This window comes from Dermacentor variabilis, chromosome 1, assembly GCF_050947875.1.
Source record: "Dermacentor variabilis isolate Ectoservices chromosome 1, ASM5094787v1, whole genome shotgun sequence".
In the NCBI taxonomy this organism is placed as follows: domain Eukaryota; kingdom Metazoa; phylum Arthropoda; class Arachnida; order Ixodida; family Ixodidae; genus Dermacentor; species Dermacentor variabilis.
Genome location: NC_134568.1, coordinates 224,806,630 through 224,833,648, shown reverse-complemented (window position 1 = coordinate 224,833,648; position 27,019 = coordinate 224,806,630). Strand labels below are relative to the sequence as shown.

The window sequence follows — 27,019 nt, the reverse complement described above, 5'->3', positions numbered from 1 at the left end:
CACCTTACGTTGGCAAGAGAGGAACTGCGAGGCAATGCAGGCCACAGTTCATGAGTGAAAGTGGCAGAAATGTGAAAAGCATGACAAAGCAACAATAGTTACGTGTGCATCGAGTTCAACACTGCTCTAAGTCGCTGCTGCCACTTGTGAAAGCAGGTAAATGCAGCTTCAGAGTTGTATTTGGTAAAGGTGTGACGGCCCTAAGTGCATTGAAGTCCAAGCTAATCACTTCATACAAAACCAAAGTGGGTGAGAAAGAGATTTACATATGGTCATGAAGTTGAATAATATCACAATGGAGTTTCAGCAGTACCAGCCGACAGTATACCTCTCCCACATTATAGTGCCATGAATTCTTACGCGGTAAAAAGCGACCATAACATTATATTCATCTTAACATAGTAGCAAGATGCTAAATCTACCAACTACAATGCTCAACATCCTTCTTCACAATGACACCCTCAGTACAGCAATGGCTGAAAGATTCCATTTGCTCAGCCAGCTATTTCTGTGATACTGTGGCCTTTCAAGCATCATGAAATAATATTACCAAGGCAAGCATGTGGGCGAATAATGTCAGCCAAAGTCAGAAGCATTGCAGTGCAGACAGATGTCACGAGACTCATGTTATATAAACATTTTATTGTATAAATATGGATATCTACACTAGAAATATGACAAACAGAAGAACATGAAATGGTATGGACAAGAACTCTATCAATGAACGCTGCTGCTGTCACCCTAAGGTCACTCGAGCAAATGGAAAGAGAACAAAAAATGAGAAGACAAGAGGCCATCCCGTTGCACATGAGACCGAATGATTCGCCAAACAAGATGAGGAGCATGAAAATAGGAAAGGGGGAAAAAAACGACACCATGTGTGGAAAGAGAACAACTCCCTGTTGTGTTTCCCATCTCTGTGCTGGTATGAAACAATAAGAAAAGGAGGATGTTTCGTTGCAATGTTCCCCACCATCACCAGATTCAAAAGCTGTGCTTTATGCATATAGGAACTGTTTGATATGACGTACGTTGCGCAACTCTGCCTTCATGAAACTCCTGCATTTTTTTCAACCCTTCTAGGAAACAGTAGAAACCTCTAGCTCCCCAGACAAATGAAGAGGAGAACCAGCACGTCATTCTGTTCACACTTTCTCAAAGTGAAACAAGGAAAAAAAGCAAAGGAAAACACTGCATAACAATTGCAAAGCAACAAGAGTCAATTGCAAAACTAAGCTATTTGATCACCTAGCAGCTGATGTGGGCATAAATGCCAAAATGTGCCACACCACATGGTCTGCGGCCAAATTTGGCGACCACTTGTTGACGTCAAAACCACACAAATGGCTGAATGCAACGGCACATCTGCAATTATTATCCATTTTTGATGGTAATAGAGCTGTCAGCCTCAAGTGCCCACTAAGACAAGTAAACAAAGCAGAGTAAAAAAAAAAATCATGCAGCTTTTTTTAAGAAGTTTACTTTCATAAGGCTTTCCAGGTGGCAAAGAGGAGCACATAGAACTGCTTAAACATGCTCTCTTAAGCACTTGTATGACTCAAGTGCTCACGTGTTCATGGTGCTGCCAAGATTGGCACATGGTATCATCGGAGTACTTTTATTGCAGTTTCGAGTGCTCCTATTGGCCCCACCAGAAAGCACAATAAGAGGGCAGAAATTTTAGCTACCACTGATACAGCCTGCCAAACAACATGCTTAGACAGGACATCTAACACCTCAGCTTGCGACACACATTTATTGTGTGCCATCACTCCCTTCTTTCAATGCACACTGCACCACCTATAGCCCGCCATTTGAATATCCTTGTGCTCAGCATGTCAACACCATAGCTTTTGCGTTTTCACTATGTTCACATACTAAGCAACATTGCTGGTGAAAACAGCTGTCCATACAAAGAAAATAAGCAGTGAAGCTGAAAATGAGACTTTTTTGTTTATATTATCCATGAAATGAGACCTGTACAAGAGACATGAAGCGGACGACAAGTAAGCAAGCATCTAAGGATGTAACAGGGGCATGTTTAAATACAGGTTATTTTCACAGTGCAAGGAGGCGATAGGGCTGATAGGAGCACTTTAGCACGTGAATGTCTAGCAGTGTAGCTGACGTGGACTTCAAGTTGGATTTTGCATTGCAAGCACTTTACAATATGTACAAGTTGCAAAAACAAATAGGTGAAGAAAGTGTCTGTATGCACATGTGCTTTGTGAGGGAAGACAAAAAGAATGCTGTGAAAGCCGGCTGCCATGTTGCAAAGTCATGCTAGTCTCCACATGGCATGCTACGATTAATTCCAGGTATGTACAAGCTCAGACTGCTTGTATAAGCTATTCAACAGACAAGTACCATCTTTTTGATGCTTCCATAACAGCAAGATGCTGTGTGTGCTCATGTTGTTTGCAATATTACACCCATCAGCCAAGTCCACTGTTTTGTTTTGCTGTCTTGTTTGCTTCTTTGACTGAAAACAGAAGTTCATCTTTTTTTCTGAATTTATATAGCATGGAGAAAGTGAAGAATGAAAGACAAAAGCATGAGCACCACGTTTTGTTGTCCTTGTTTCCAAGACGGAACAACACATTTCGCTTGTGCCGACCGACCACCTTCCTTTGCCATCTCGTATCTACTACCTTGCTTCTCCCATTCAAGTCTCAAAGTAAGTCTTCAAAAAGCACTTTCAATCAAGTTTCATTTTTCAAACATTAAAAGACTTTGATAGTCAAGCATAAAACTTGATAGTAAATTTTCTTTGTTGTGGTCTATCAATAGGCTAGGCATGAATAGCTAGCTCTTTTACAATAGCCTATGTCATTGCAACAGTGGCAGCCATCACATGCGCATGGCAATTTTTACAGCGCACATTTTCTATGACACATCTATTCGTTTCTCACTAGGCTACAGAAAAGAGAATTGCATCACTGCAACCTACACTGCTTTGGAGCACAACACAGGACACTGCACCCTCCAGGCTGAAATACAAGAGTTTTCTGCCCTGTGCTGGACATTATATACATGGACAGCACAACTACTGTGAGACAAGAGAGGAACACTTCGTGTGCTTTGCATGCTGTGCACGTTCTGAGGTATAACGGGTCTGGGGAGGTCATCCCCTGGCAGCAATGAGAAAGACAAGTTCAACAAGAAGATGCTATGTCTAGGTGGAAGTTACAAATACTTTCAGATCTCTATTATTAAATTGCAAAGCATGACACTCATATTGACTGACAGTCATAACTCAAGCATGTCCATGACTTAATGGCAGATGCATTTTTATCAGCTTAAAACATTACACTAAGTGATTGTCAGTACTGCATAGCAGCAAGACATGGGTAACTGAAAGCAATGGGCTTCACATGTGCTAATTTGCTGGCTTAACAGAAAGCGGCTGCAAGTGGATACTGTTTGCAAGGGCAGCCATCTCATGCCCCCACAATAAACAGATACAATTTGATATGCACAAGAGCCTGCATCTCTTCCTAAGCTGCACATATCAATCTTTCTAATGTGCAAGTTGTAGAAGAATGAAGCTTATAATATGGCAGACATTTAATTTTGCAGGCAGCCTTTCCTACACTGTTGTTGCCATTTTATTGAAAAAAGAATGACAGCTTGTAGACATATTCTAAGACTGCCCTTAAAGAAACCCAAAGACCATAATTCCTTCCCCGTGAGTATGGGTGTCATGCTTAACAACTAAAGAGAATAACTATTCAAATTTATTAGCTCCTAAATGTGCCTGTATTTTGAGCGCAAGTGCCAGTTACAGGCCTGATGTTCCCACTATTTTAAATGGAAATCAAGAAAAGTTTTGTCTTAATATCACACTGCTCCCTGCTAAACACATAATAATTCTGCAATTCGAAGTGTGTGCCTTTCCAGATAAAATATCCGTTACTCATACTACTCACGTGCACAAAAAGGCAACAGTGAGCATCAAAGGCATTTAGTTGCAGTCACAACTGGCTAATGGTGCTTATCTTGTGGCTGCATAATTTCCTATGTCATAAGAAGAAAATAAGGACAACATTTTGCCTTAGAAGAATCAGGTACTTGGACAAATTAAGTACTCAAGAACAAGATTAAAACCTAAAGTTTCAAATATCACAAATTCATGCTTACAGATTAACAAATGATCAAGGAAGCATCCAGCATTTACAAAGTGATGTGTGGCAGCCATGGTGAAAAAAAAGATACAAGTGGATTGTTTCCAAAGCAATCACTGACTTGTGTGCACAAGACATGCAAATGTGTATGGTAACTACCTTTAGGGCAACTGGCAGGAAAGGATTGATACAAGATTGGAATTGCAATAACCACCAGTCCAGCAACTGGACAGCAGTCAGTTCTTCAAGCAATACTAGCAACCTAGTGCAGATTACTGAAGAAATCTGCAAACAGCTGGTAGCCTCACAACCTCTCAGATTCCTGTTATGCCTTTCAAATATAAATTTCTGCACACGAGACTGCAAAATAAGAAAAGAAGCCCTATACCACATCAGAAATCCTGTGTCAGCACCAAAATCCGATTTCATGCAACTCAATGAACATTTGGGCTGTAATAAACAAGACAATGAAATATCCACAACAGCTGAGGAACGAAAAACGTTCTGTACCAGTCTTTAATGCTGCCAGATGCCTAACCCGGGAGACTGCAAGCGGGAGCCTACATGAAGTGCGCATGTGTCAGGGCTGTGAAAACACTGACATGTAAGATGTGCTGGCGGTAACACGGAGTGGCGACTATGCCCCCACACGAACAAGGAGGCTGCAGCACACACAAGCTCACACTTTATATATATATATATATATATATATATATATATATATATATATATATATATACATATATATATATAATTATTTATAATATATATATATATATATATATGTATATATATATATATATTATATATAACATGTATATGTATACATACTCAAGGGCTCAAGAAAACATAAAACAGCTAGCAAAGGACGCACAAAGAAAAAAAAACCACAAGCTGTACAACATTTAGGGACGCAACTCTCACATGCATACACAACATACCAGGATTTTTCGAGGAATTTCAAGTATGAGACACAGAGAATGTGCCATTAAAACCCTATGTACACAAGGTCACAGCAATGTTTTGACCATTCCTTTTGCCGCTAGATGGAGCACAAGTGAGGAGCTGTGTGTGGCTTTCTTCCCACAGTGGGTTGCATACTGGGCATTGAGATTACAGCTGCGCCTCCAGTTCCTGCACGCCCTTCTCCGGCTAATGCCACCAGTCAAGACGGGCTTCTGTACAAAATGAGGTAATTGGTGGCAAAGGATCGAAGTCCTGGCTGTGCAGAGCACTTCCAAAGCTGAGATTTCTAGCTAGCATCGTGGCACACACGACGCTTTGCTTGAGATGGCTGGCCTGTTCATTCAGCACCGCGGACAACAGGACGCAAGCGTCCAGACACAGTGGTGCCAACGTCCCCATTCCGGGCACCTGACCATACCAACAACATGAGACCACGGGATGATGGCCACTAAGTGTCAACCTATAGCCTCTCACAGTAGCCGTGAGAGTGCAAGAAAATTCAGTGCTCACAAATAATCTCTGCATGTAGTCACTTCTTGCATTGGACAAACCACTTCCTGCCTCGCACCATCACCTGCTAAAATCGTATAAGAAAATAAAGCTGCATTGTTAATGTGTAGATACACATAGCAAGACTTCAAAATGACAAATTCTGAGATGTTCCAAGCAAATTTTTGATGATTTTGTTATTGTCGAACAACCAGCCATACACTCACGCAATCACAAGTGCTTCAAAGTTCAGCTTCCCTCCCTGCGAAGCATCCCTATCTTTGGTGTTCTGATGCACATGCACAGTCTTCAAAAGTGCTTGCTTGTATGACGGTCAGTAGAATCACACAGTGAATGTCACAGCTGCATCAGTCTCAAACTGCATCACAATATGCTGCAAACCACGGAGCCAAACGCCTGCCCCTGGGTGCTGTTTCTGTCGTGTCGGCTCTGTTCGGATGCACAAAGTAGTTCTCATCACACGAGTCAAGGCTCAAACAGAGCAAGGAGATCGTCATTGGCTGGTGTGCTCCCACCTGCAGCTGAACTTGAAGTTTGGCCAGTATGGCTACTGCCTGTGCTACCAGCACCACCACCTAGGTCCGGCGGGTCAAGGTATGACAGAAGCTCCATGGCATCAACGCAGCTCTCAGGAAGCAGCTGCACAAATGAAACACTTAATTAAGCAATGCCCTCCATGAAACCGAAATCCCAATTTTAACTAGCAGCAGACACTGATAAGCTGAAGAAGAGCAGGTGGTTGTACTGGTTTTGTCATACCAAAGAAGTGTCACACTTATTGTCACTCATTCAGTGACCTCCAACACATAGGAAGAGCAGCAGCACAACACCTTCCTGGGAATGTAATGAAATTGTGCAGGCCACATTTGCCTCCATTTGAAGACACCTAAGTTCAATTGCATTTTGTGTTGTATAGTGAACATAATGGCAAGATGGGTAATGACTAATGAATGCAGTCAGTGTGTTTAATCTTCTTTGTTACAAAGCAATAGGCACAGCCAATTACTACTTCAGCCAGCCATGTGCTAAAGGGTAATCCTTGCCGAAATTGCAGCTAGATTTGTCAACACTGAGTGACCCAGTTACCCCAACAACAAAATTCTGAGCAACGGCGTTGCCAAGATAGTAGTTCATAAGTGGAGGGTATGTGCTGTGTTCAGAAGCTATTTAGTAATTATGATATGCAACTTTATTTTCTCCAAAGCAACATTTGTGGCTTCATTTTAGGAAAAATGATCAGCAGCAATATTAGTGTTTTTGCTGACCACAAGAGCCCGATATACATGAAGCGTAGACAATTTTAATGTAAATTGTCTGATGCCGGTATGCAGCACGCACAATACAGAGGAAGTCCTGTTGTCAAATTGAGGTGGAAAGAGCGCATGCATCAGCAGACAGTCAGCTTTGAGGCACCAAGTCATACAAAAGTGCAAGGATACCTCAGCTATTTTGCTTTTATATAATGTAAGCTTTCTAGTTAAGCCTAGCAGGAAAATAAACCCAAGCCGGACAATGCAACAATTTTTTTCTTTGTTTATATTCTTTCCTTACCTATTACGATAATGGTGGCATGCTGATGTGCTAACCAAAGAATGGAATTGGAATCCAATCATTATGTCACACCTTGGTCCTCGGTTTAGCTAATTGATTTTGTGTTTCCCAAACTCCTTTACAAGGCTGTGCAGCCACAAACATGCAGTGATAGGCCAACAGAACTGCTACACATGGAGCTAAGAAGCTTTCATGAACATCGCCCCTCATCAAACAAACTATCTTGACAGACCACTATCTGAAGACCTTTTTTGGCTCAAAACTGTATTGTGAAAGCAGCACAAGTTCAGCAATAGTGGCAACAGTACAGTAAGAATGAGATGCCTCCTACTCACATTGAGACCCTCCTGGCCTTGGCCCTCCCCATCAATCACGGCTGCAGGGTCAAAGCTCAGCTCGCTGAGGTCAGGAGCTAGGCTGTCTGGCCCTCCACTGCTTTCCAAGCCCTGTGGAGGCACACTGGGTGGCCCTCCTGGTGTGTGAGGAGTGTGCGGGGTATGAGGTGTCTGAGGCCCATTGCTCCCTACTGACAGCGGCCCCAGCTGTTGTTGCTGCTGCTGCTGTTGTTGCGGAGGAGCCTGTGGCTGGCTGGATGCTGGGGTGCTAGCCACACCGGATGTGCTTGGTGTCCCTGGGGCATTGCTCACAGAGTTCTGAGATCCTGGCCCACCACCACCTGGGTGGCGGCTCGAGGAACTGCTTTGCGGTGCTGGAGGATCTTGGTGGTGGTTGGCCATTGGCATCATTTGCTGCAAAAAGCATTGTGCTGCTATAGCAGAAACAGTCTCTTTCTCATTACCAAACATGATGTGCACACCTAGCTGCTGAAACTGGAAAAGGTATATAAAATTAAGACAGGTTTGCTGTCAACTTAAAGGGCAACTGTGGCAGTTTTTTGAAGTCTACACATATGTCAGAGAAACATTTACGGCAGGCCATGCTCTACGTCCTGATCATTTATTCAAAATTATACAGCTACGAGGCATTTTGCTTCTACATAAATAAATTTTAATGTCGCACATTGGGCCTGCACCAACTGTGTCCCAAACGACATCCTTCCAAAACTTTCCAAAAGAAACTACAGTTCTCACCCGTTTCAGATAATACAATAGGACCTCATTGATACGATGCCATTAAGCACCATTTCCTGGCGTCAACGTTCATTATCCACAACAAGAAGTGACCCAATATAGTTCTGCTTCTCTTTTACCAGTTGATACAATTCTGGAAAACAATCTTTGATTACCAACATTCAGTATGTTGTTATACTACAATCATATATGTTTCCTGGCCACTAGATCTTATGCAAACACGAAAAGGCGCGAGGCACGCGTGGTTCAGAACAGTAGCTGCCCGTTGCAGTAGCTTTCCAGCAGTACTCGCCTGCCCTTGTCACATGAAAAGGCAGGCACGCGTTAAGCTTCCTATTCCAGTACCAACAAAACTCCTCGCTGGTCATCGCCCTACTCATTCACAGCTATTGTCGCTAACCCTATCGCGATAAACATCTGCATTTAACTGTTTGACAGTGCATGTAGCGTAGTGCTGTTGGAAACATGCCTCGTGCATTTAATGGGTGATAACCCAAACGCAGTGCTGTTCTCTGCCACCTCTTTGAATGCAACATACATTGCTTGCAGAAATGAAAGCAGCCCAATGACAGCAAATTGGCTGAACAAGCTAAGTGCTGCCCTTTTGCAACGATTGCACAGCGAGGAATGCCACAGGCAAGAAGACAGCTCACTCATGCAACACGTGTGCTGGTCTGTTCGACAGTGGCGACAATGGCATTGAGGAAGCATGTCTTTGTTCCTCAAGGAAAAAAAAGGAAAAGCTGAACATACTGGCGGTCGTCAGCCACAACACCAAGAGAAGGCGCACAGACATCTCCAGTAAACTTGGACGACTGTCAATGTGTGTGGCCTGCTCATCCAACGATTTTGGCTTGGGCCACACGGCGTGTTGATGGCCATGTAATCTTCTGTGAAGCCAACAGCCAGCCTATGTGCCTTGATGCGCACTGTCTTTCCACATGGCAAACGTTGGAGATGACATAAGCGAGCGCACACGGCCAAGTGCATACACGGCCAAGTGCCATGTATTGGCGATTATGTATGGGTGGGGCATGCCGAGAAAGCTGCCGACATGAATGTGTGCCCAACGTTGGATTTCACATAATCTGCTGAGTTTTTTTGAAGATGTGGCCAGAGAGCACCTATAACATGCCACATAGCTGAAATGCTGAAGTGAGGGACAGTACGGAACGTTCGCTTTAGGGCAAGCACACGTACTACCAGCTAGCTCCCGGTGCTCATCCCGGCAGCGTAGCGACAGCCAATGCTCGCGGTCATCAAGTGAACTCTGTTCATGTGTCTGTAGGCATGTTACACTATGCTTTAGTTAGTAAGAGAATGTTTACTGCAATCTACACAGCCCATAAAACGATGAGCATTACTTCATTTAATGGCCGAATACTTTGCTATCTCTATCAATGCAATGCCTTTTGGGTGAAACTGTGACATTTGAGTGAATTCAACTTGTATGTTTTCCTGGATAGTATGTTTTTTTCCAAAATGTATGAACGAGGTTCTGCCATATAAAATAACTGTATGATATAGCAAACGCCATACATGTGCATAACACTTCTGCCTATAACATTTGCAACGCCACTACTACATCACCTAGAATAGCACCACATATCAGTTTCAATATCAGTATATATTTATTTTTTGTTGTTGCCATTTCTTAAAGCATTTTACAAGGTAATATTAAAAAAACACTTCAGCATACTGAAGAGAAGGAAGTTATGCAAGAAATACAGTACACCTATTACCTAAAGATGTTCAAAAAGTCCTTAGAATTGTCCTTATTAAAACAATAACCCTGACATCCCCGTGTTAAATACAGGACCTTTTCCTGAGCCTACTTAGAGTTCATCAGACCACATCGAATCGTGCCATAGCTAATTAAGGAGCGTAGAAGCACGTCTATCTCGTGCCCGAGGCGCGGCACGTGCAAAAGAGTTGGCGTCCCCCACCACGTGCGCCGCAGGTGGAGCTATTCACTGCTTGACTCTTCCTAAAAGTGTAGCGGGAGCCTGGCACGGTTCCAGGTAACGCAGGGCCCGAGCAAAGCTGCTTTGTAGCACTGAAACGTCGCCCCCATCCACCTTTGTGACGGCGCTTGCAAGTCAGAATGGTAATACCGCAGAGAGAAGTAAGTGCTCGGACTATTGGGGCCCAAGGAGCGACCCTGTGCGCCGGGTGTGACACAATCGCACGGGCCCCTACCATTGGCCAAAAATGACGACACCCGAGCGGGCTCGCTGATTGGCCGAAAATGCCGTCACCTGAGCGGGCTCGCCGATTGTCCGAACGTGACGTGTCTTCGAGACACCGAAGGGCTTAAAAGCCAGAGACCGGGAACAGCAAGGAGCATTCCTAGAGCATTCCTTCATTCATCTAGCTTCTTGCCACGGGCCGCAGCGTCCGAGTTGCTGCCGGCCCGTAATGACTTTATGACTTAATTTCTTCGTACTCTCACTGTAAATAATGTAAATAAACCTCCAGTTTTCATCTCAAAGTCCTCCTCAACCTCGGCCAACTCCCGCACCCAACGGCAAGGTCCAAATATCTGGGGGGCAGCAATTGGGATTGTCCTCCAGATCCAACACCCAACACTTTCACAGCAAAGGCCGCTAACAATATAGAAAATGTTCAGCCTCATGTTATTCATCAAGGGTCGGCACAGGTGGTCACTGTAAAAATGTGTAAATGATGGCCATGAAATATGTTGAACCTTGCTCTCCCTGCCCACATGCAAAGCAAAAATTTTTTTACAAATGACGAGCGACCCACGAGTTATTAACGACAGGTCAACAAATACTACAGGACCAACGGCTCGGAAGAACGCAATACGCTCCCCCACACAAAGCTCTCAATAAACTCCAGACAAGGGACTGGCGCCGCCTGCAAACTAACACATACCCACACTTGTCTCGTCTTCACGCAATCTACCCAGACAGTTATACATCCCGAACATGTCCCTGGTGTAGCAACCACACAGCGACACTCGCGCACATAACACACGAATGCACCGACCGTCTGGGCGACGCAATTTCGCCACGAGTCACAACACACGCACTCACTACGTGGTCTTGGGAGGCGAGACTCTCCGAACTGGACCTGGGAAGCCAACTGGCGACCCTCGACCAGGCCCGGCGAGCCGCGATCGCCAGTGGAGCACTGTCAGAGGGAACCACCCAGGAATAAACCGCGCAAGGGTTTCTGCAATAATAAAGTTTCTCCTCCTCCTCCCTACAAATGACGCAAGTGCAGTAGACATACTGGTGCTATACATTTTGCTATATATACTCCCATTTCAATTTTTGTTCAATGGCTGACAAAAAATAGAACAATTTAAAATATAGCATATTTACTCGAATCTAATTCGCACCTTGTTTCGGATAAAACGGCTCCAAAAATTTAATGCGCGTTAGAATCGAGTACGACCCTAAATCCGCGTTACCATATCGCCATCGGCATTCGAAAAATGGCCGCCTAGTACACACTTCTAGCCTAGCTGCCGTAGCTTCCTCCATGAGCATACCTCCATGTTGTACGTGTAACCAGGCGCTGGTGTAACCTAGTCTACCGCCTGTCTTCCCGTTTTCTCCGCTTATTCAATCAGCATGAAAGCGTCAACTGCGAAGACACACCAAGTCCACCAGGACAGTTATCATGTGCGTGGAGATGGATGAAAATCGCGCCGCATCACGGTCATTTGGAGTTCCCAAAACTTGCGTGCGGGACTGGCGCAAACAGAAGCGAGAATATTTTCACCAGCAAAGCAACAAGGAAGGGTTTCAGTGGACCGACGCAGGGCCGCTTTGCCGAAATATAAGAGATGCTTACGGAATACATGTAAGAGCAGCGGGAGGCACAGCGGCCTGTGACGACCGATCTGCTCAAAGTACAGACGATGCAGTTAGCCCTACAAAAAGGGCTAAGGCGGAGTGACTTCAAAGCAAGAAGGTGCTGGCTATCAGATTTTATGAAAAGAAAAGGCTTTTCTCTTTGAAGGCAGACAGGGATATGGCAAAAATTGCCCGAAGAATATGAAGAGAAATTGCACAGTTTTCAGCAGTACGTGTTGAAGTTGCGCCATAGAAAGGCTACCACTTTGAACAGATTGGAAATGCCGATCAGACACCGCTCTACTTTGACATGCCTGCCACCACAACTGTTGAAAAGAAGGGGGCGAAGCAAGTGCACATTTTGTCTTCCGGCCATGAAAAAAACTAGAGTCACCACAATGCTTTGTTGCACTGCGGATGGGCACAAGCTGCCCCCGTATCTTATCTTCAGACGGAAGACGCTCCCGAAAGGAATCATGTTTCCGAGTGGCGTGATTGTGCGCGCAAATGAAAAAGGTTGGATGACCATGGACTTGGTCACTGACTGGATTGATAATGTTTGGTGGAAGAAACCCGGCGGCAGTTTGGGTCTGCGTGGGATGCTTGTGCTTGACGCGTTCAGGTGCCACCTTGACCAGCGCATCAAGGACAAGCTGGCTGCATGCAACACCGACCTTGTCGTGATGCCCGGCAGTATGACATCGCAGCTCCAGCCGCTCAATGTTTGTTTGAACAAGCCAGTGAAAGATAGAATTCGGGCGCTCTACACCGAATAGCTTGTCAGTGGCTGCCACGAATTCACGCCTGCCAATAAAATGAAGCGTGCCTCGCTGCAGGACTTTGCTGGATGGGTGAAAGATGCATGGTGCATGGTCCAGTGTGCCATGGGCAACAAGGCCTTTAAAAAGTGAGGGATTTCGTATGCATGGACGGCACCGAGGATCAAATGCTTTGGTCTGTTTATTGCAATAAGGAGTTGTCTGAAAGCAACGACGAGTGATATCTATTGCCCAATGCGACTCGTACAGGAACAGTGAAAATCTTGGCAGAAAGATACACCGCTTCCATTTGTTTTTATTGATCACAACTTAAGTGTATTAGGAAAAAATCTGTTTTGTCCAAATGTGAGAAAGTAGTATTTCCATATGAAAGCATGAGGTGCATGAGGTATTGTACTCTTACTTTGGGGGGGTCATGGAAAACAGGTACGTGTTACAATTGAGGTTTTCATTCTTTTTTTTTGGGGGGCCACAGAAAACGGGTGCGAGTTACAAGTCGAGGATGAGTTAGAAGATAGAGTTAGATCAAGGGTGAGTTAGAATCAAGTAAATACGGTAAGCGCATTACAGCCCATTACAACCCTGTTAACCTGTTTCGTGCCATGGACGAGCCGAGTTCTTCAATGCGTTTCTTGTAAAAACGGCCAAGGATGACCTCAGCGTACTTCTCATTTTCTTGCAATTATTTTCTCATCAATGATACTTTTCACTTTCAGGTATAGTGATGTTAAGCTTCACTTTTGCAATGAATTGTTGAGATTCTGTATAAGTGAACAATTAAAATACTGTCAACATTGCTTTTCGTAAAGAGCTCCTAAGTAATTAATTTTGCTTTTTTTGGTCTGGATACAGGATAACAGCACGAAATGTTAAAGGGTTAAGACAAGTCTCAGATAAGCTGAACAGTTTGGGGAGCTTCAGAGGTACCGTATCCTTCTGCTTAGTGCAACCTCTGATATGTCCGATTTGCAAGGTTTCTTCAAGTTAGTCTTAAAGTGAGTCAGTGTGTTTTGGCTTGGCTTTTTCAAAACTCACTGCTGGATAAGTTGTTCATGTCTGACTGCAGGCTCCCCACATAAGTCATGGAAACAGTAGGTTAAAGAGCAATCATAGCACCTGCTGCAGAGCCCAAGCAAGAGGCTTAACTGCACAGCTCAACTGGTTTCCAGCTGATTGTTCACCAACGCTGATGATGTTACAAAGAGTGATTACCTCAAAGGCTAGATTTAGCACCTAAGTGTAGCAATGATTAACAGACACACACGCTGCTGTTAGAATCAGTTGAAAAGTGAGACCATCTATATTTATGTGGCATTTATTGTGTAACGCTTGCCAGGAAAGCTTCCAGACACTGCAAGTTAGTGACAGAACAAATCCTGTGTTAAAATGTAAGAAATGTGTCCAGTCTTACCTGTTCATGATGATTCAATGACTTCTCCATGGCAGCCAGGTGGTCCAGAGAGGCCACACTATCATTCAAATGAGATAGAGGGCTGCCAAAGTCGGACGCCTGAGACTGGAAGTCAAAGCCACCATTGCGGCTGCCATAGCCCATTCCATTAGGCATGCCAGAGCCATTGCCCATGACAGGTCCATTGGGCATGCTTGGGCCACTAGCCATGACTGGACCATTAGGCATGCCAGCACCACTGGGCATCACAGGGCCACCAGGCATGACTGGCCCATTGGCCATACTGGGTCCATTCACGATGGCTGTGTAGAGGAAAGACAAGGATGCTAAAGGTAACTTTGTGCATAGATTAAATGTGGGTGCAAATAACAAAAGCATGCCAAGAAACAATCATGCAGGTGCTCTAGCAGTACTAGAACCTACCACAAGCATGTGTGCTCACACATATACAATGCTGAATTCGAATGACAGATTCAGAGCATTTTCAGAACAAATTTTTCTGTTCATTTTTGGAGCCAGTCTTTTCCAATGGCAGACCTACAGCAGACTTCCAGCCATGCCAGCTCCACTACACCACCAAAATCGGTGTTTCCAAATAAAAGTTAGTGTTCAACATTCTGGGATTTTACGTGCCAAAACCACAATATTATTATGAGGCACATCGTAGTGGGGGACTTTGGATAAATTTAGACCACCTGGGGTTCTTTAACGTGAACCCAGTGCATGGTACACAGGCGTTCTTGCATTTCGCCCAAATCAAAATGCGGCAGCCGCAGCCGGGATTCTATCCCAAGCCTTCAGGCTTAGTAGCGCAATGCCATAGCCACTATGCCACCAAGGCAGGTACGGAAGTTAGTGCGCCATACTTTCTTCAGCAGCTTTTCACAGAGGTAGTCTGCACAGCAGACAGCACCAGTCAGCAGAGAGTCGTTTTGTTAGTATTCAGCCGCAGTGATGGATAATGATTTGTGTCACACTGTTGTGATACAAATATTCAAATCTGGTTTGGACAATGACAAAGAAATTAACTTGAGTAGATGCGCCTGACAAACAGTCTCATTCACCAACAAAGACCAAAATTGCGTGCTTACCCAGAAGAACTGTTCACTAGCACTCAAATAAAGAGGTAAGGCAGAAGTTGCTTGTTGATCAGGTTGCCTATTCCTAACTATTTGCATAAGCATAAAAGTTTTTATTCACTGAAATAACGGAAGCTGCGCACGCAATTCAGCGTGTCGTGACAATCTGGCCAGGCACATTTTGTGAAAGGTCAGTTGATGATGGTCAGGTTTGGCACACATTCAGAATCATAGTTGCTCAAAACAGCAGACAAGTGCAGCTAAGACACAAAGAACACTGGCCATTTTCATACCCAGTTAGGCAAGAATGGCCTGTCTTGCTCTGGCTGGAGCACAAGTGTTACAAATGCTGATTTTGAAATAATGCTTTCCACAGAAGGATTGCGCACTAATGAAGAGTTTGCACATCAATCTGGATCTGCTATTGAAATTCAGCATAAGAAGATCTGTAGTTATCAAGATACCACACAAGAATTTTTCTCACTAGCAAAATGCATGCAGAAACATAATATTTTGAAGTCCTGTAGGAATAAAGCCACAAGAATGTTTTTTACATGTTTGTCACACCTAAATAGCCAGACTAAGTGATCCATTCACACAGCTGCAAATAACACACTAAAACATACAAGCAAATTAATGTAGGAATTGCCAACATCGACACAGTATTTATGCAACCACTGTAGTTTTGTCACTATGCGATATTGTTTTCATTGCACAATATGATATAGCAAGTGAACACCAAAGTTGCAAGACCAGATTTGTTGTTTTAAATCTCTTATTACTAATTTATTTCCTTTAAATGCCGCTGATTAAGGGGCAACTGTATGTACCATTTAGAGAAAACAATATCTCTTGCACTCAACAGGACCAGACAAAGCAAACAGACTGTACAAAGTTAGATTTTCAGGTTTTCAGAAGCTTTAGAGTATTAAGCTTTTCATTTTGCTCTCGCTTGCAGTAAATAAATAGCCCGTACAAAGATAATATTCCAGTACAATCTGTAACCTTTAACAAGAACATATCATTCCTGACAACCGAAAAATTTCCACTACCTACTACACTTTTCTTTTTCAGTCTTCTCGAAGGTCACATATGTTATATTTAGATGTAAGATGCGTTTAACTCAACCTGCAGCCTTAGTAAAATAAACCTCCAGCTGTAAGATGGTCAAAGCAAGAAAATTAACTAGAGTATTCCCAATAATTGCAACAGGAAATGTTGCAATTATCCGGACAAGAAAACCAATACCTAGGCAGTAATGCCTATAAGAATACACTCACACTGCATGTCAGGTGGGGGCAGGGCTGGGTAAGGGGAGAGACCCTGTCCCATTTCCCAGCTACTTGTGGTTGGCATTGTCATGCTGCTTGGGGACATGGCCTTCAGTCGCTTGCCGCCACTGCACGACTCTGAAGCAAAAAAAAAAAAAAATAACCATACAAGACTCGCTAAACACAAGGGGCACTGGTTCTACGTGGGTCAATTGGCTGAACACATAAATGGCCACACACCTGTCCCATCATGTTCATCCTTGATTGATTTGACAGTGACAGGCTTCCAGCTAGCTGTCGCATCGATGGTAACTTCCTCCACATCAGAGTTGCTCAGGTTGGTCAAAATGCCCCACATGTATTGGTCCACTTCCAGACCCTCAAGGATGGCAGTTTTGCTGCAGAAAAATACCCCAAAGAACAGCGTTCAACTGTGGGAAATTCTTAAAAGTCAATGAAGGCTTAGCAATTTGTACAAGCAATAGGACTTAAATTAATTCTCATTAACTCAGCGAGTTGGATAAGCCAAACTGACTGTCTAATCCTCACAAACATGTGTATTATTGCACATCATCGCCGAGTCTTTCAGCAGCATTTGGCCACATGTTGATTAATTAAAAACAGCTCTACACTATGCTACTGTGAAAATGTAAAAATGACGATGATAGTGGTGGTGAAAAAGAAAAGCAAAAGTGGCAAATTACAGATGCCGCAGAAATTGATCACAAAGAGAATAATAAACACTTCGAAGTGGGTCCATCCAATGGATATTCAATTGCCCACCTGACTTATAATAGAAAATTGTTTTTTCTGCAAGCCTGCTCAATGCTGGTGTAATAACCAGGAGGCTTGCTCAGTTATAAAGGTGCATTTTAAATGACGCAAGGAAAACCCTTGTCGAACGGTACTGCAGCCAGAGGGACGTGTTGCTGTGACTGTGGGCGGGTTGCAGTGGCGCCTGTGCAACAACCCTTCGGAAAAGTACAATCTCTCTTATTTTTTTAAATGGTGCAGTGTTCTTGAAAACTGAAATTGTAATCAGCAGGAAACATCAGTAAACCTTACCTGCACACTGGGCACCGCCATGACCCTCGTTCACAGTTCAGTTGCAGGTAAGATTCCAGGTCAAAGCACTGCAGTGCATAATAAGCAAAATTTTAGACACCATTTCAAAACGAAAAAGCAAATATGACACCAAAATGGTCTACATGTGCATGCCTCACCAAATATTTCATTGGTTACATATGCTGGCATAACAAGTACCAAAAATGCCGTATCAAGAATTTCATCAAGTAAAAATAATACTAAAATGAGCAATTTTTTTCTATAGAGGCGACTGCCGCCCCAAAAGAACATGCACACACACACACACTATGCAAGCACTCAAGAAGTGTAACAAGAGACTGATCACAAGTTGAAGTCATTTAATTATTGCCACCCCATTACTGAAATGTATGTCATGATGTAGTGACAAAGACACTTCACAAACTACCCTTGCAGTATTTAACCTTTTACTTATCCTCAGCTCAACTTTGTTGAACATTTACACAATCATGTTTGTGCACTAACTACTTATTAAAACAACAAGACACTTCCAGGTCACTTAAAGGAAATGTTTTTCTTTTTGCTTATACAAATGACCGACACAGCTTTCTGTCAACAAACCTAATGAGGAAGCTTTAGCCTCCTATCTAAATACATGAGAAATGAGAAAACATTTTCCTTGGCAACCAATGCACTGAATTTGATGAGATTTGTTGCATTTAAAAGAAAAAGCTAAAATCTAGTGACTGTTGAAAGTGGCTATTTTTATTTGGACCATCGACATTTTTAATAACAGTTGTTTAAAACTGCAAAATTTAGAAAAACAAAACTCAGCGATAAAAAATGTTATCACAATTCTGAAAACTGCACTGAATAATACATCTAAAGTGGACAAAGTTAATATATTATACACCCGTGTGAAAAATATTACTAATTTATGAATAGGACTTCTGCAAAATTCATGTATACACTGTAACAAATCCATCTAAGCTGTTAATACACCGAATGTGTCCACTTTAGTGGATGAAGTTTACAGAGCTGTGATACCTATTTTTTGGTGCAGAGCTACAAGTTCGTAAACTCTGTGCTTCCAATTATTTTTTTTTTTACTTAACAATTTCAACAATATTTATTAAAGAAATTCAGGCCCTAAACCGAAATTCCACTTTCTAAAGTCATTAGAATTTTACTTTAGGGCTGCTGAGCACGAAGTCGCGGGATCGAATCCCGGCCACGGCAGCCACATTTCGATTGGGGCGAAATGCGAAAGCACCCATGTACTTAGATTTAGGTGCACGTTAAAGAACCCCAGGTGGTCGAAATTTCCGGAGCCCTCTACTACGGCGTGCCTCATAATCAGAAAAGTGGTTTTGGCACTTAAAACCCCATAATTAAAAAAAAAATTACTTTATCTCGAATGCCACAAATTTCATTAAAATTGGCCTGAGGTTTTCAGAAAAGTATTTCTGCATTTTAAATGTATTTGAATGCATGTGCAGGCTGTGAGCACCATGGCAACAAGGACAATTTGGAAACTAACAATGTAACTTTATGCACAGGTTCTGCCACAAAGATGACACTGTATGCATTTGTTTCTCTTTCATTGTGCACTGACACGCATGTTCATAAAGGCAACAGCAGAACTGAGACACAAAACACCAATTTCTCCGGTCTGCAAAGGACTTCTAATAAAAACCAACTGCAAAAGACATGGTCCAATTTCTCTTCAAATTAAACTTGAAGTGCAACATCACCACATAGCTTACTCCCATTCACAAAGGGTTTAGTATTTGCGATGCATTACAGTCCACTTCAGTTAATTCAACTCCCATGAACATGCAACTATCAAAAGCTTTAGCTAAAGATCCAACTGATGGTTTTGATTGAACTGCACATTTATTACTCGTAATGATGGTTTGAGCTCAGACTCATAAATGGGAACCACTTGAACGATCTCACAAGAATGATGTGATCAATTGTGCAAATGAGCGATATTCTGATAGTAAAACAATGTCATAGATACCCATCCTGAAATGTTTTATTAAACAGTCGAGCCCTGTTATATCGAACTCTAAAAAAACGCCCATCAGTTCGATATAGAGCATAATTCGATATAAGCCAGCTAAATAATTGGATGTCATAAAAGCACATACCATTTATAAAATAACTTTATTGATGAAACTAGCTTAGTTTCGCATGAAATGGCCCTGCATTTTCTTCTGCTTGGACAATTTCGCTGCCTACAATGCACACACTTCCCCACATTGTCTAAGGAGTCGGAGCAGCTGAGGTCGCAACCTTCTGCATTCGCGCAGAAACACCAGACTAGTGCGAGTGCACCAATCACTTAGGAGGATGTGAGCAAAGGACCGTCATTGCTTTCCCCATTGTGCCCACTTTCATTTGTGCTCAGTACGATGTCGGCAATGTACCGACATCATCTACCAGGAATCGTCTACCAAGTTGACATTTCCAAATTCCCCGAGTTTTCCAGTTTTTCCCTGAGTGCCCTTGCAAAATTCTCTGAGTGACGAAGAACTATGTTTTATGTCAAGACGGGCTGAAACCATGTCGCCCAATGCTGTCACTCTCTAGTAAGCATATTAAAATTTTTTTTAAATGACTTAATCAAGTTTGAATACTAAGGAGTAGTGTTTATATTATTTAAAAAGATAATAGAAGGGAGGGGTTAGTAAAATGCACAGCAAATAACATCTCTTTTAAAAAATTTGCAAATCGAGTCGGACATTCCCAAATACGAATAAAAAGGAGATGCATACAGAAGCAAATATTTTCGAATATGAGCTATTTCTATTAACTGATGGCAAGCTCAGTGGTATGAGGCCCCAACTTCTTTGCAATTGAGGTTCAGCTCGTAAGTCAACCTCAACTGTCGTGACATACTCTCAGCCCACACAGTGTTGTATTTCACTGATTTAAAGAGTTTATTTTGGTTTGGATGAGGGACACCTGCATCTCGGCATCAAACAGCACTTTGTTTTTTGAGCTCAAGCTCCTTCAAAACAGCGGCAGCACACTTCCTTTCCCGTTCATTCCTCAATGGGTAGGTCCTATCTGTACTTGTCCTCCTTCTGCCACTCGTTCGCCCCACGGACCATTTGAAGCATTTTCTTAGTTGCACAGTCCACGTCTGATTTTTCGAACTTTCTAAGGGTTGCAAAAACGTCCGAAAAATCGGCCAGTTGGAATAAATAAATGCATGTCATTTACTGCCGTTAAGGACTCAATCCACCACAGGCACATTTGAAAACACTCTGCAGGCCTGTCGGTACACGTATTAGGCATATTGGTGCTCATACTACGACAGGAAATACCAGGTGCACGCGTGTATAATTAAGGAATACATACTGTGTCCCGTGGCAATAGCCCCTTCCCACGCTTGTTATGCTTCACTGCAATACTTTTGCATATGCTTCACCAAGTAACATTTCTGTACAGAGGCGAAGCTGACTTTCCGGAACCAGCATTATGCAACGCATCGTGCTTTCCAAGCTTCTAAGTCACTCGCGAGGACCACAAAGGCACAGTCCGTGCCCTTGCTGACCAGCAGCGAATTCTTTCAATAAAAAAAGTGGAACCCAACGGTAAGAAGCTTCATAGCGAACGTCGAAGCAGCTAGGCCTAGCTTTGGCGCAGTGGTGGCTACGGCTGCCAGCGGATCTGCGTGCGAGAGCGCCGGTTCGAGGCGATGAGGTAATCAAAATGGCAGCGGCGGTGGCTTTGATTAATGCCGTTTCGGACCTGCAGTCACGACAAAACGTCCGGAAAATCGTACGGCGAAGAGTTCTTGCGTTGAAAATTTCAGATGTTCTGATACATTGACTCTATGGGGTACGTGATGGTCCCGTGAAGCCGTCCAATTATTGGGAATCCGGACAGTCGGTCGTTGACTGTAGACTGGCAACTCCGCCAGCCAACGACAGGGCGTCAAAGACGATTCATTACGATTCCTGTCTGTTACTCGTGCCTGCATTACCTTGACTTTCGCCCCTTTCAATAATATTACAGCTAATTTTCCCTCATAGAGCCAAAAATTCCCCGAGTTTTCCTCGAGTTTTTCCAGACTACTCAAGATCCCTGAGAATTCCCGGTTTTCCCGGTTGGTAGACACCCTGAATGTAGTCTCCATTTTCGGGCTCTCCCGTGGTTGCAACACCATTATCTGCACTCACAAACTCGTCCATTGTTGATCCATCAACAGCTTCCGGAAGTTCTGACAGCTCACTCCAAACTTCGGCAACATCAGCAATGGCTTCGTCGCATTCATCGGAAATTACAGTCATTGCCGAGCACACGGAAACCGGCACGTCTGAAGCAATTTCGGATGAACCACTTGTACCTGGCCGTGCGTACGCGTCAGGTGCCATGGGCACCGGGTCGCAAGTTTGGCCGCTTTAGCCCTAATCTCCCCTTTATTCTTCAAGATAGTGTGGAGAGTGCTCCTCGGAATCTCGCATGCTGCGGGGACATCTGACTTCTCACCGTGTTTGACCCCATTTATGATTTCGAGATTCACAACGAAAGGCGAATTCTGCCGCTTCATCACGGCAACACTCCGAGACAAGGGCTACAAGGTGCAAACACAATGAACCAGAAAAGCAGCGAGACTACTCGCACTTTTGCCTTCTTGCACGACGAGGGCACAAGAGCCTCTGATTGGCTGTCTGAGCAAGTGCTGCGGGCGGGCCAGGATCATTTTTTGCAGGGGGGTGTCGACGGCTCGCCCGAGGCAGCGTGGTTACGGTAGCGAGGGCGGTTGGATGGAGCTGCGCCGCCGGGTTTCCCCGCTACCGCGAGGGTTTCGGGCACTCTATACAGAATGGCTTGTCAGTGGCTGCCACGAATTCATGCCCACCAATAAAATGAAGCGTGCCTCGTTGCAAGACTTTGCTGGATGGGTGAAAGATGCATGGTGCACGGTCCTGTCTGCTATGGTCAACAAGGCCTTTAAAAAGTGCGGGATTTTGTATGCCATGGACAGCACCGATGATGAAATGCTTTGGTCTGTCGATAGCGATAAGGAGTTGTCTGATAGCAACGACGAGTGATATCTATTGCCCCACGCGACTCGTACCAGCGCAGTGAAAATCTTGGCAGCACGGTACGCCGCTTCCATTTGTGTTTTTTTTCCTCACATCTTTAGTGTATTGGGAATAAATCTGGTTTTTCCAAGTGAGAGAAACTAGTATTTCTATATGAAAGCACGAGGTGCGCGGTATTGTACTCTTTTTTTTTTTTTGGTCATGGAAAACGGGTGCAGGTTACAATCGAGGTTTTCATTTTTTGCACTTTTTGGTCACGGAAAACGGGTGCAAGTTACAATCGAGGGCGCGTTAGAATCGAGTAAATACGGCACATATATTGTGCGTGTGTGAACAACATTGAGACTGGTAGCACAGTCTTATGACGCACTCCCCATGACCTGTCATTACCAGCACAAGCTGTGCATGACAATGTGCATGACATTTTCTCATGCAAGATAGGCTCTTTGTTGTCCAGTATTACTATGGCTTGCTTTACCTAAAGTGACAGCCTTGGCAATACAAGATATCATCCCACAACTAAACATAAAGGGTATCACACTAGCAAGGCAACAGCTCTTCTTTTAGTTATGCCCATCTAGTTTCTGAAGCTACATGGATTGAGCCTGGGCTCAATCTATGTAGCCTCAGGAACAAGACCGGCATAAACGTGTAATTTATGGCCAAATTTTTTAAAGGTCTTAGAAACGTAAAATTAATTGTGCTGGAGGTGAAAGCTATCATTTAAAATTTTTTGACCTCGAAGTTTTTTTTCTTTCTATATTTTCATTAAACCTAGGTTCAACTGTATGTCGAGTATATTAAGCTTAATGTAGCTTGTAAAGAACACACTCACCGTCCCTCTGCCCACTGCAGATAGAAGTAAAGCATCAACCACCAACCTGAATGTGCTTGCATTCCTGGCCTCGTGCAGGTAATGTGATGCGCTTGAATGTGATGGGACACTTCAGCTGCACCTTAATGGCAGTCTGCTCAACACCATCCTCAGCAGGTCCTGCACCTCCAGATGGGTTTTGACCGGGGCCGGTGTTTGGCCCCTGAGGGGATGGGCCCACAGAGAAGTTGCGCTTGATCTTGCCAATGCTGTGTTCAGCTGGCAGAAGCCTCTTGCGCAGCAAACCCTGCAGCACTGATCGCACTGTTGGCCGGTGCACCAGTTGCAGCAGGAATAGGTGAGACTGCAAGAGCACCACCATAAAGAGACGTCGGGCTGCCGATCACCCAAAACATTTTAAACCAAGAAACACGAAAGTACTATGCTCCATTAGAAAGTTGTGGCATCGCTAACACACTTACTAAAATTCTAAGACGGTGACTGCTGCATAGAAGACTGCACGCAAATCATGTAAAGCTACTGATTACTTCTAGAGTTCACAGTTACAGTGAAAAAGTAACCACAATTAAGTGGCAGCATACAAAAGCATCACAAGAAAAACCAATTCATTTTTCAGTTTTTGAGATGGAAATAAAAGGAACAAGATATTCTTTTTAACCTTACATAGTTACATCAGCTGATACATCTGGATTGCTCCTCCGGCTACAGTTTTCTGGCCAAGGTTCTCCTAGAAACAGCTTTTATTTTGTATTTCAAGGTCAGCTGTGCCTCAGCCAGCATGTCATCACTGATGTTACAGTTCATCATGAAGCCTGATCCAAGGTAGCAATGGCACAGATACAGTAAAACCTCATTCATACGTTTCCGACAAAAAAAAAATGCAAGAAAACATGTACTAACCGGGAAGACATACGATCCAAAGTCACTCAAAAATTTTACAGACTCAAGTGTAGTTGACATCTAGAAAATGCTGCACGTATCGTTGCAGCAGAAGACTGCCCACACGCGTTGAGCTGGTGGCGCCTGAGCGGCCTGAGAGCTGCATTGTCGTTTTGCGGCTTGGGCAAACTTTTTTTACGCTACTCAAATTTGGCTTTTGTCGGGAGCTTTTTCAAGCGGGAAGTGTTGACGTGGCCACTTGGCAAGAGACACAGACTCACGACTCGCGTCCGGCTGATGGAGCCCAAGTAACCCAGCCCGAGACATGTTGTCTTTTTCTTATGAGTAGAGTTTAAGACACCAGCAGGAAACCGAAGCCAAATCGAGATCGTTAGCAACACTGGAATACTATGCCTACAATGCTGCCAAAGCAAAACATGAAGCTCCCTTGGCGCCGCAACAGGCAGGGAATGGCGGTGCGTTTGGGTTATCACTTATTAAATTCATGTAGTACGCTTCTGGCCGGCGAAATTCTGCCTCTGGTTGGTGATAAGATGAAGATTAGCAGAAGTTTGTCACAAGTTCTGCTTTTTGGACGGGCACACAACTGCACACTTTTCTTGAGTGCACTCACCTACGCAGTTTGATTATGCTATGGACATAAATATTAGCGCAAGAGCAGCAGCATTTGAGACTTGCAAAATATTCTCGTGTGTGCATTTTCTAAGCCTTGAACTATGTGTATAATAATGCATCAAATTTTTTTATTCTTATTCCTGCGCCAACCGATTCCAACTAGCACCCGGGAATTTCCCGATTTCATCGCCCCATCTAGACTTCTGCAGAAGCTTATTTCCTTTTTTTATTGTTGTTATTCATAAATAAACAGTACATATATACCAAGGTCAAATATTTTTTTCTCACTTTACGGTCACCCCAGAAAGATTACGATAATTTTTTTTTTTTCGAAATAGGTCCCTTTGAAAAATTTAAACCTGCAATAAAAAAAAGCCGACCCTGGGCGGTCACATATGGCGAAAAAAATCAACCATGAAAGGGTTAATGGCAGAAGGTTCATACTGATGTAAGTTAACACACACACACACACATTGCATGGTAGTGCCTGTTTCATATGAAAGAAATACTGAATACTACATGTCATACATATAATACTAAATGTCATTACATGTCCTGTCATATGACAGATATACTGAATACTACATGAGGTACAATGCACCAGCACTATATTACGACTATGAATGCATTGGCTCCTCAAAGTTAATCAGAGCTGTGTGTAGCAAAGCTGGCCATCAAACTGCAGTGGATGGCTTTGATATACTACTAGGAAACAGAACACATAGAGTGGCTGGAACACCTCATTCCAGCTACCGAGCGACACAAAAAGGCTTAGCAGCAATAGCAGCAGGATGACATAGAGCAACAATATGGCCACCATAAATCAAGTTTGAAAAGTCAGGAAACAGGTGCTATAGCTTAAAAACTGTTGCTGCTGTCCTCCAAGTTGCTTGGCAACGAATAATGGTTCGTTGAAAACATTACAACAATCAAGCATGTAAAAGTATTTGCAGTCTGCAAAATCAGTCAGCATGTCACACTATGGCCCAAATGGCAACGGCCTTCAAAAACCTCATGAGGGCCGGCAATATCAGAAATGGAAAATTTTAGTAACTGCACAAGAAAAATAGAAAATAAGCTTCAGTTTCATAGTGTAAATGGACTAGTAGCGTAACAACAACATGCATCCTAAAGCAATGTAATGGCATTGAACTGCTGCACTCCTTGCACAGACCAGTGAGGTCAGCCGATATGTACAAGGAAGTACAAAAACCAAGTGTTAGAGTGGTTGGATGAAATGAGACTCACACAACAGCAGGCTGTAACAGTGATCTGCACAGTGTTGCGGCCTGCTTGACAGACTTCTTTGAGATACAATGGCCGATGTGAAGTCTTGCTCTCGCCCCGGTCAATGCTCAATGGAGTGGCATTGACAGACACCTGCATTAGACAGTCATTATTAAACATAAAATACAAGAAATTCAGAACCATTCAAACCCCGTCTCGACTATTCATGTGAGTCCTCAGCCTACCAAGAAAAAAATGTACTAACGCCTACTCGCATAAAAGTCAACGTGCAACAATTTCATATACGTGGCACCTCCGCACTGTTGTACTAAACACTGACAAGAGCAAATCAATTTGTTTGGTTGGCAGGGGGAACTACCAAGAGATACAGTAAAGTATGAGGTGCGTCATTCAGCAGCATGAGTAGGAGCTGAAATTACCGTCATCCATGCAAGCTGAAAGGCCACAAGAGACACTCTCTTATAGACAAGTTTTGCACCACTTGACTGAACAAACCCATTGCTTTCCTCACTTATTCTATGCACCACTAAATGCAAAGCCTTACTTTTAATTTTTCTTCTCATCCCTGCCTCATCTCACTTGTTCAGTCTGTAAAAACTGCACGCAGCTCACCGAGCTCCATTTTTACTAAAAGATCTTTTGATATTTGCGCCCTGTTTCTTATTTTGATGCACATTTAGAGCCCAAATAATGGGGTTCTATGTGCCA

General features: G+C 43.5%; 1 protein-coding gene across 6 annotated transcripts in view; it reads right to left on the bottom strand.

Annotated features, from left to right (window-relative positions):
• Positions 1-622: 622 nt before the first annotated feature.
• The window catches only part of tna (Zinc finger MIZ domain-containing protein tonalli), a 312,918-nt gene continuing 286,521 nt past the window's right edge, over positions 623-27,019 (bottom strand). For all 6 annotated transcript variants that reach the window (XM_075669850.1, XM_075669841.1, XM_075669829.1 and 3 more), the window contains 8 exons: positions 26,312-26,443; positions 23,595-23,891; positions 17,672-17,739; positions 16,847-17,004; positions 16,616-16,744; positions 14,257-14,558; positions 7,487-7,900; positions 623-6,239 (listed from right to left, as the gene is read on the bottom strand). In XM_075669850.1, coding sequence (XP_075525965.1) covers positions 6,066-6,239; positions 7,487-7,900; positions 14,257-14,558; positions 16,616-16,744; positions 16,847-17,004; positions 17,672-17,739; positions 23,595-23,891; positions 26,312-26,443 — 1,674 coding nt within the window. In that variant the 3' untranslated portion in view covers positions 623-6,065. The remainder of the gene's footprint in view (positions 6,240-7,486; positions 7,901-14,256; positions 14,559-16,615; positions 16,745-16,846; positions 17,005-17,671; positions 17,740-23,594; positions 23,892-26,311; positions 26,444-27,019) is intronic.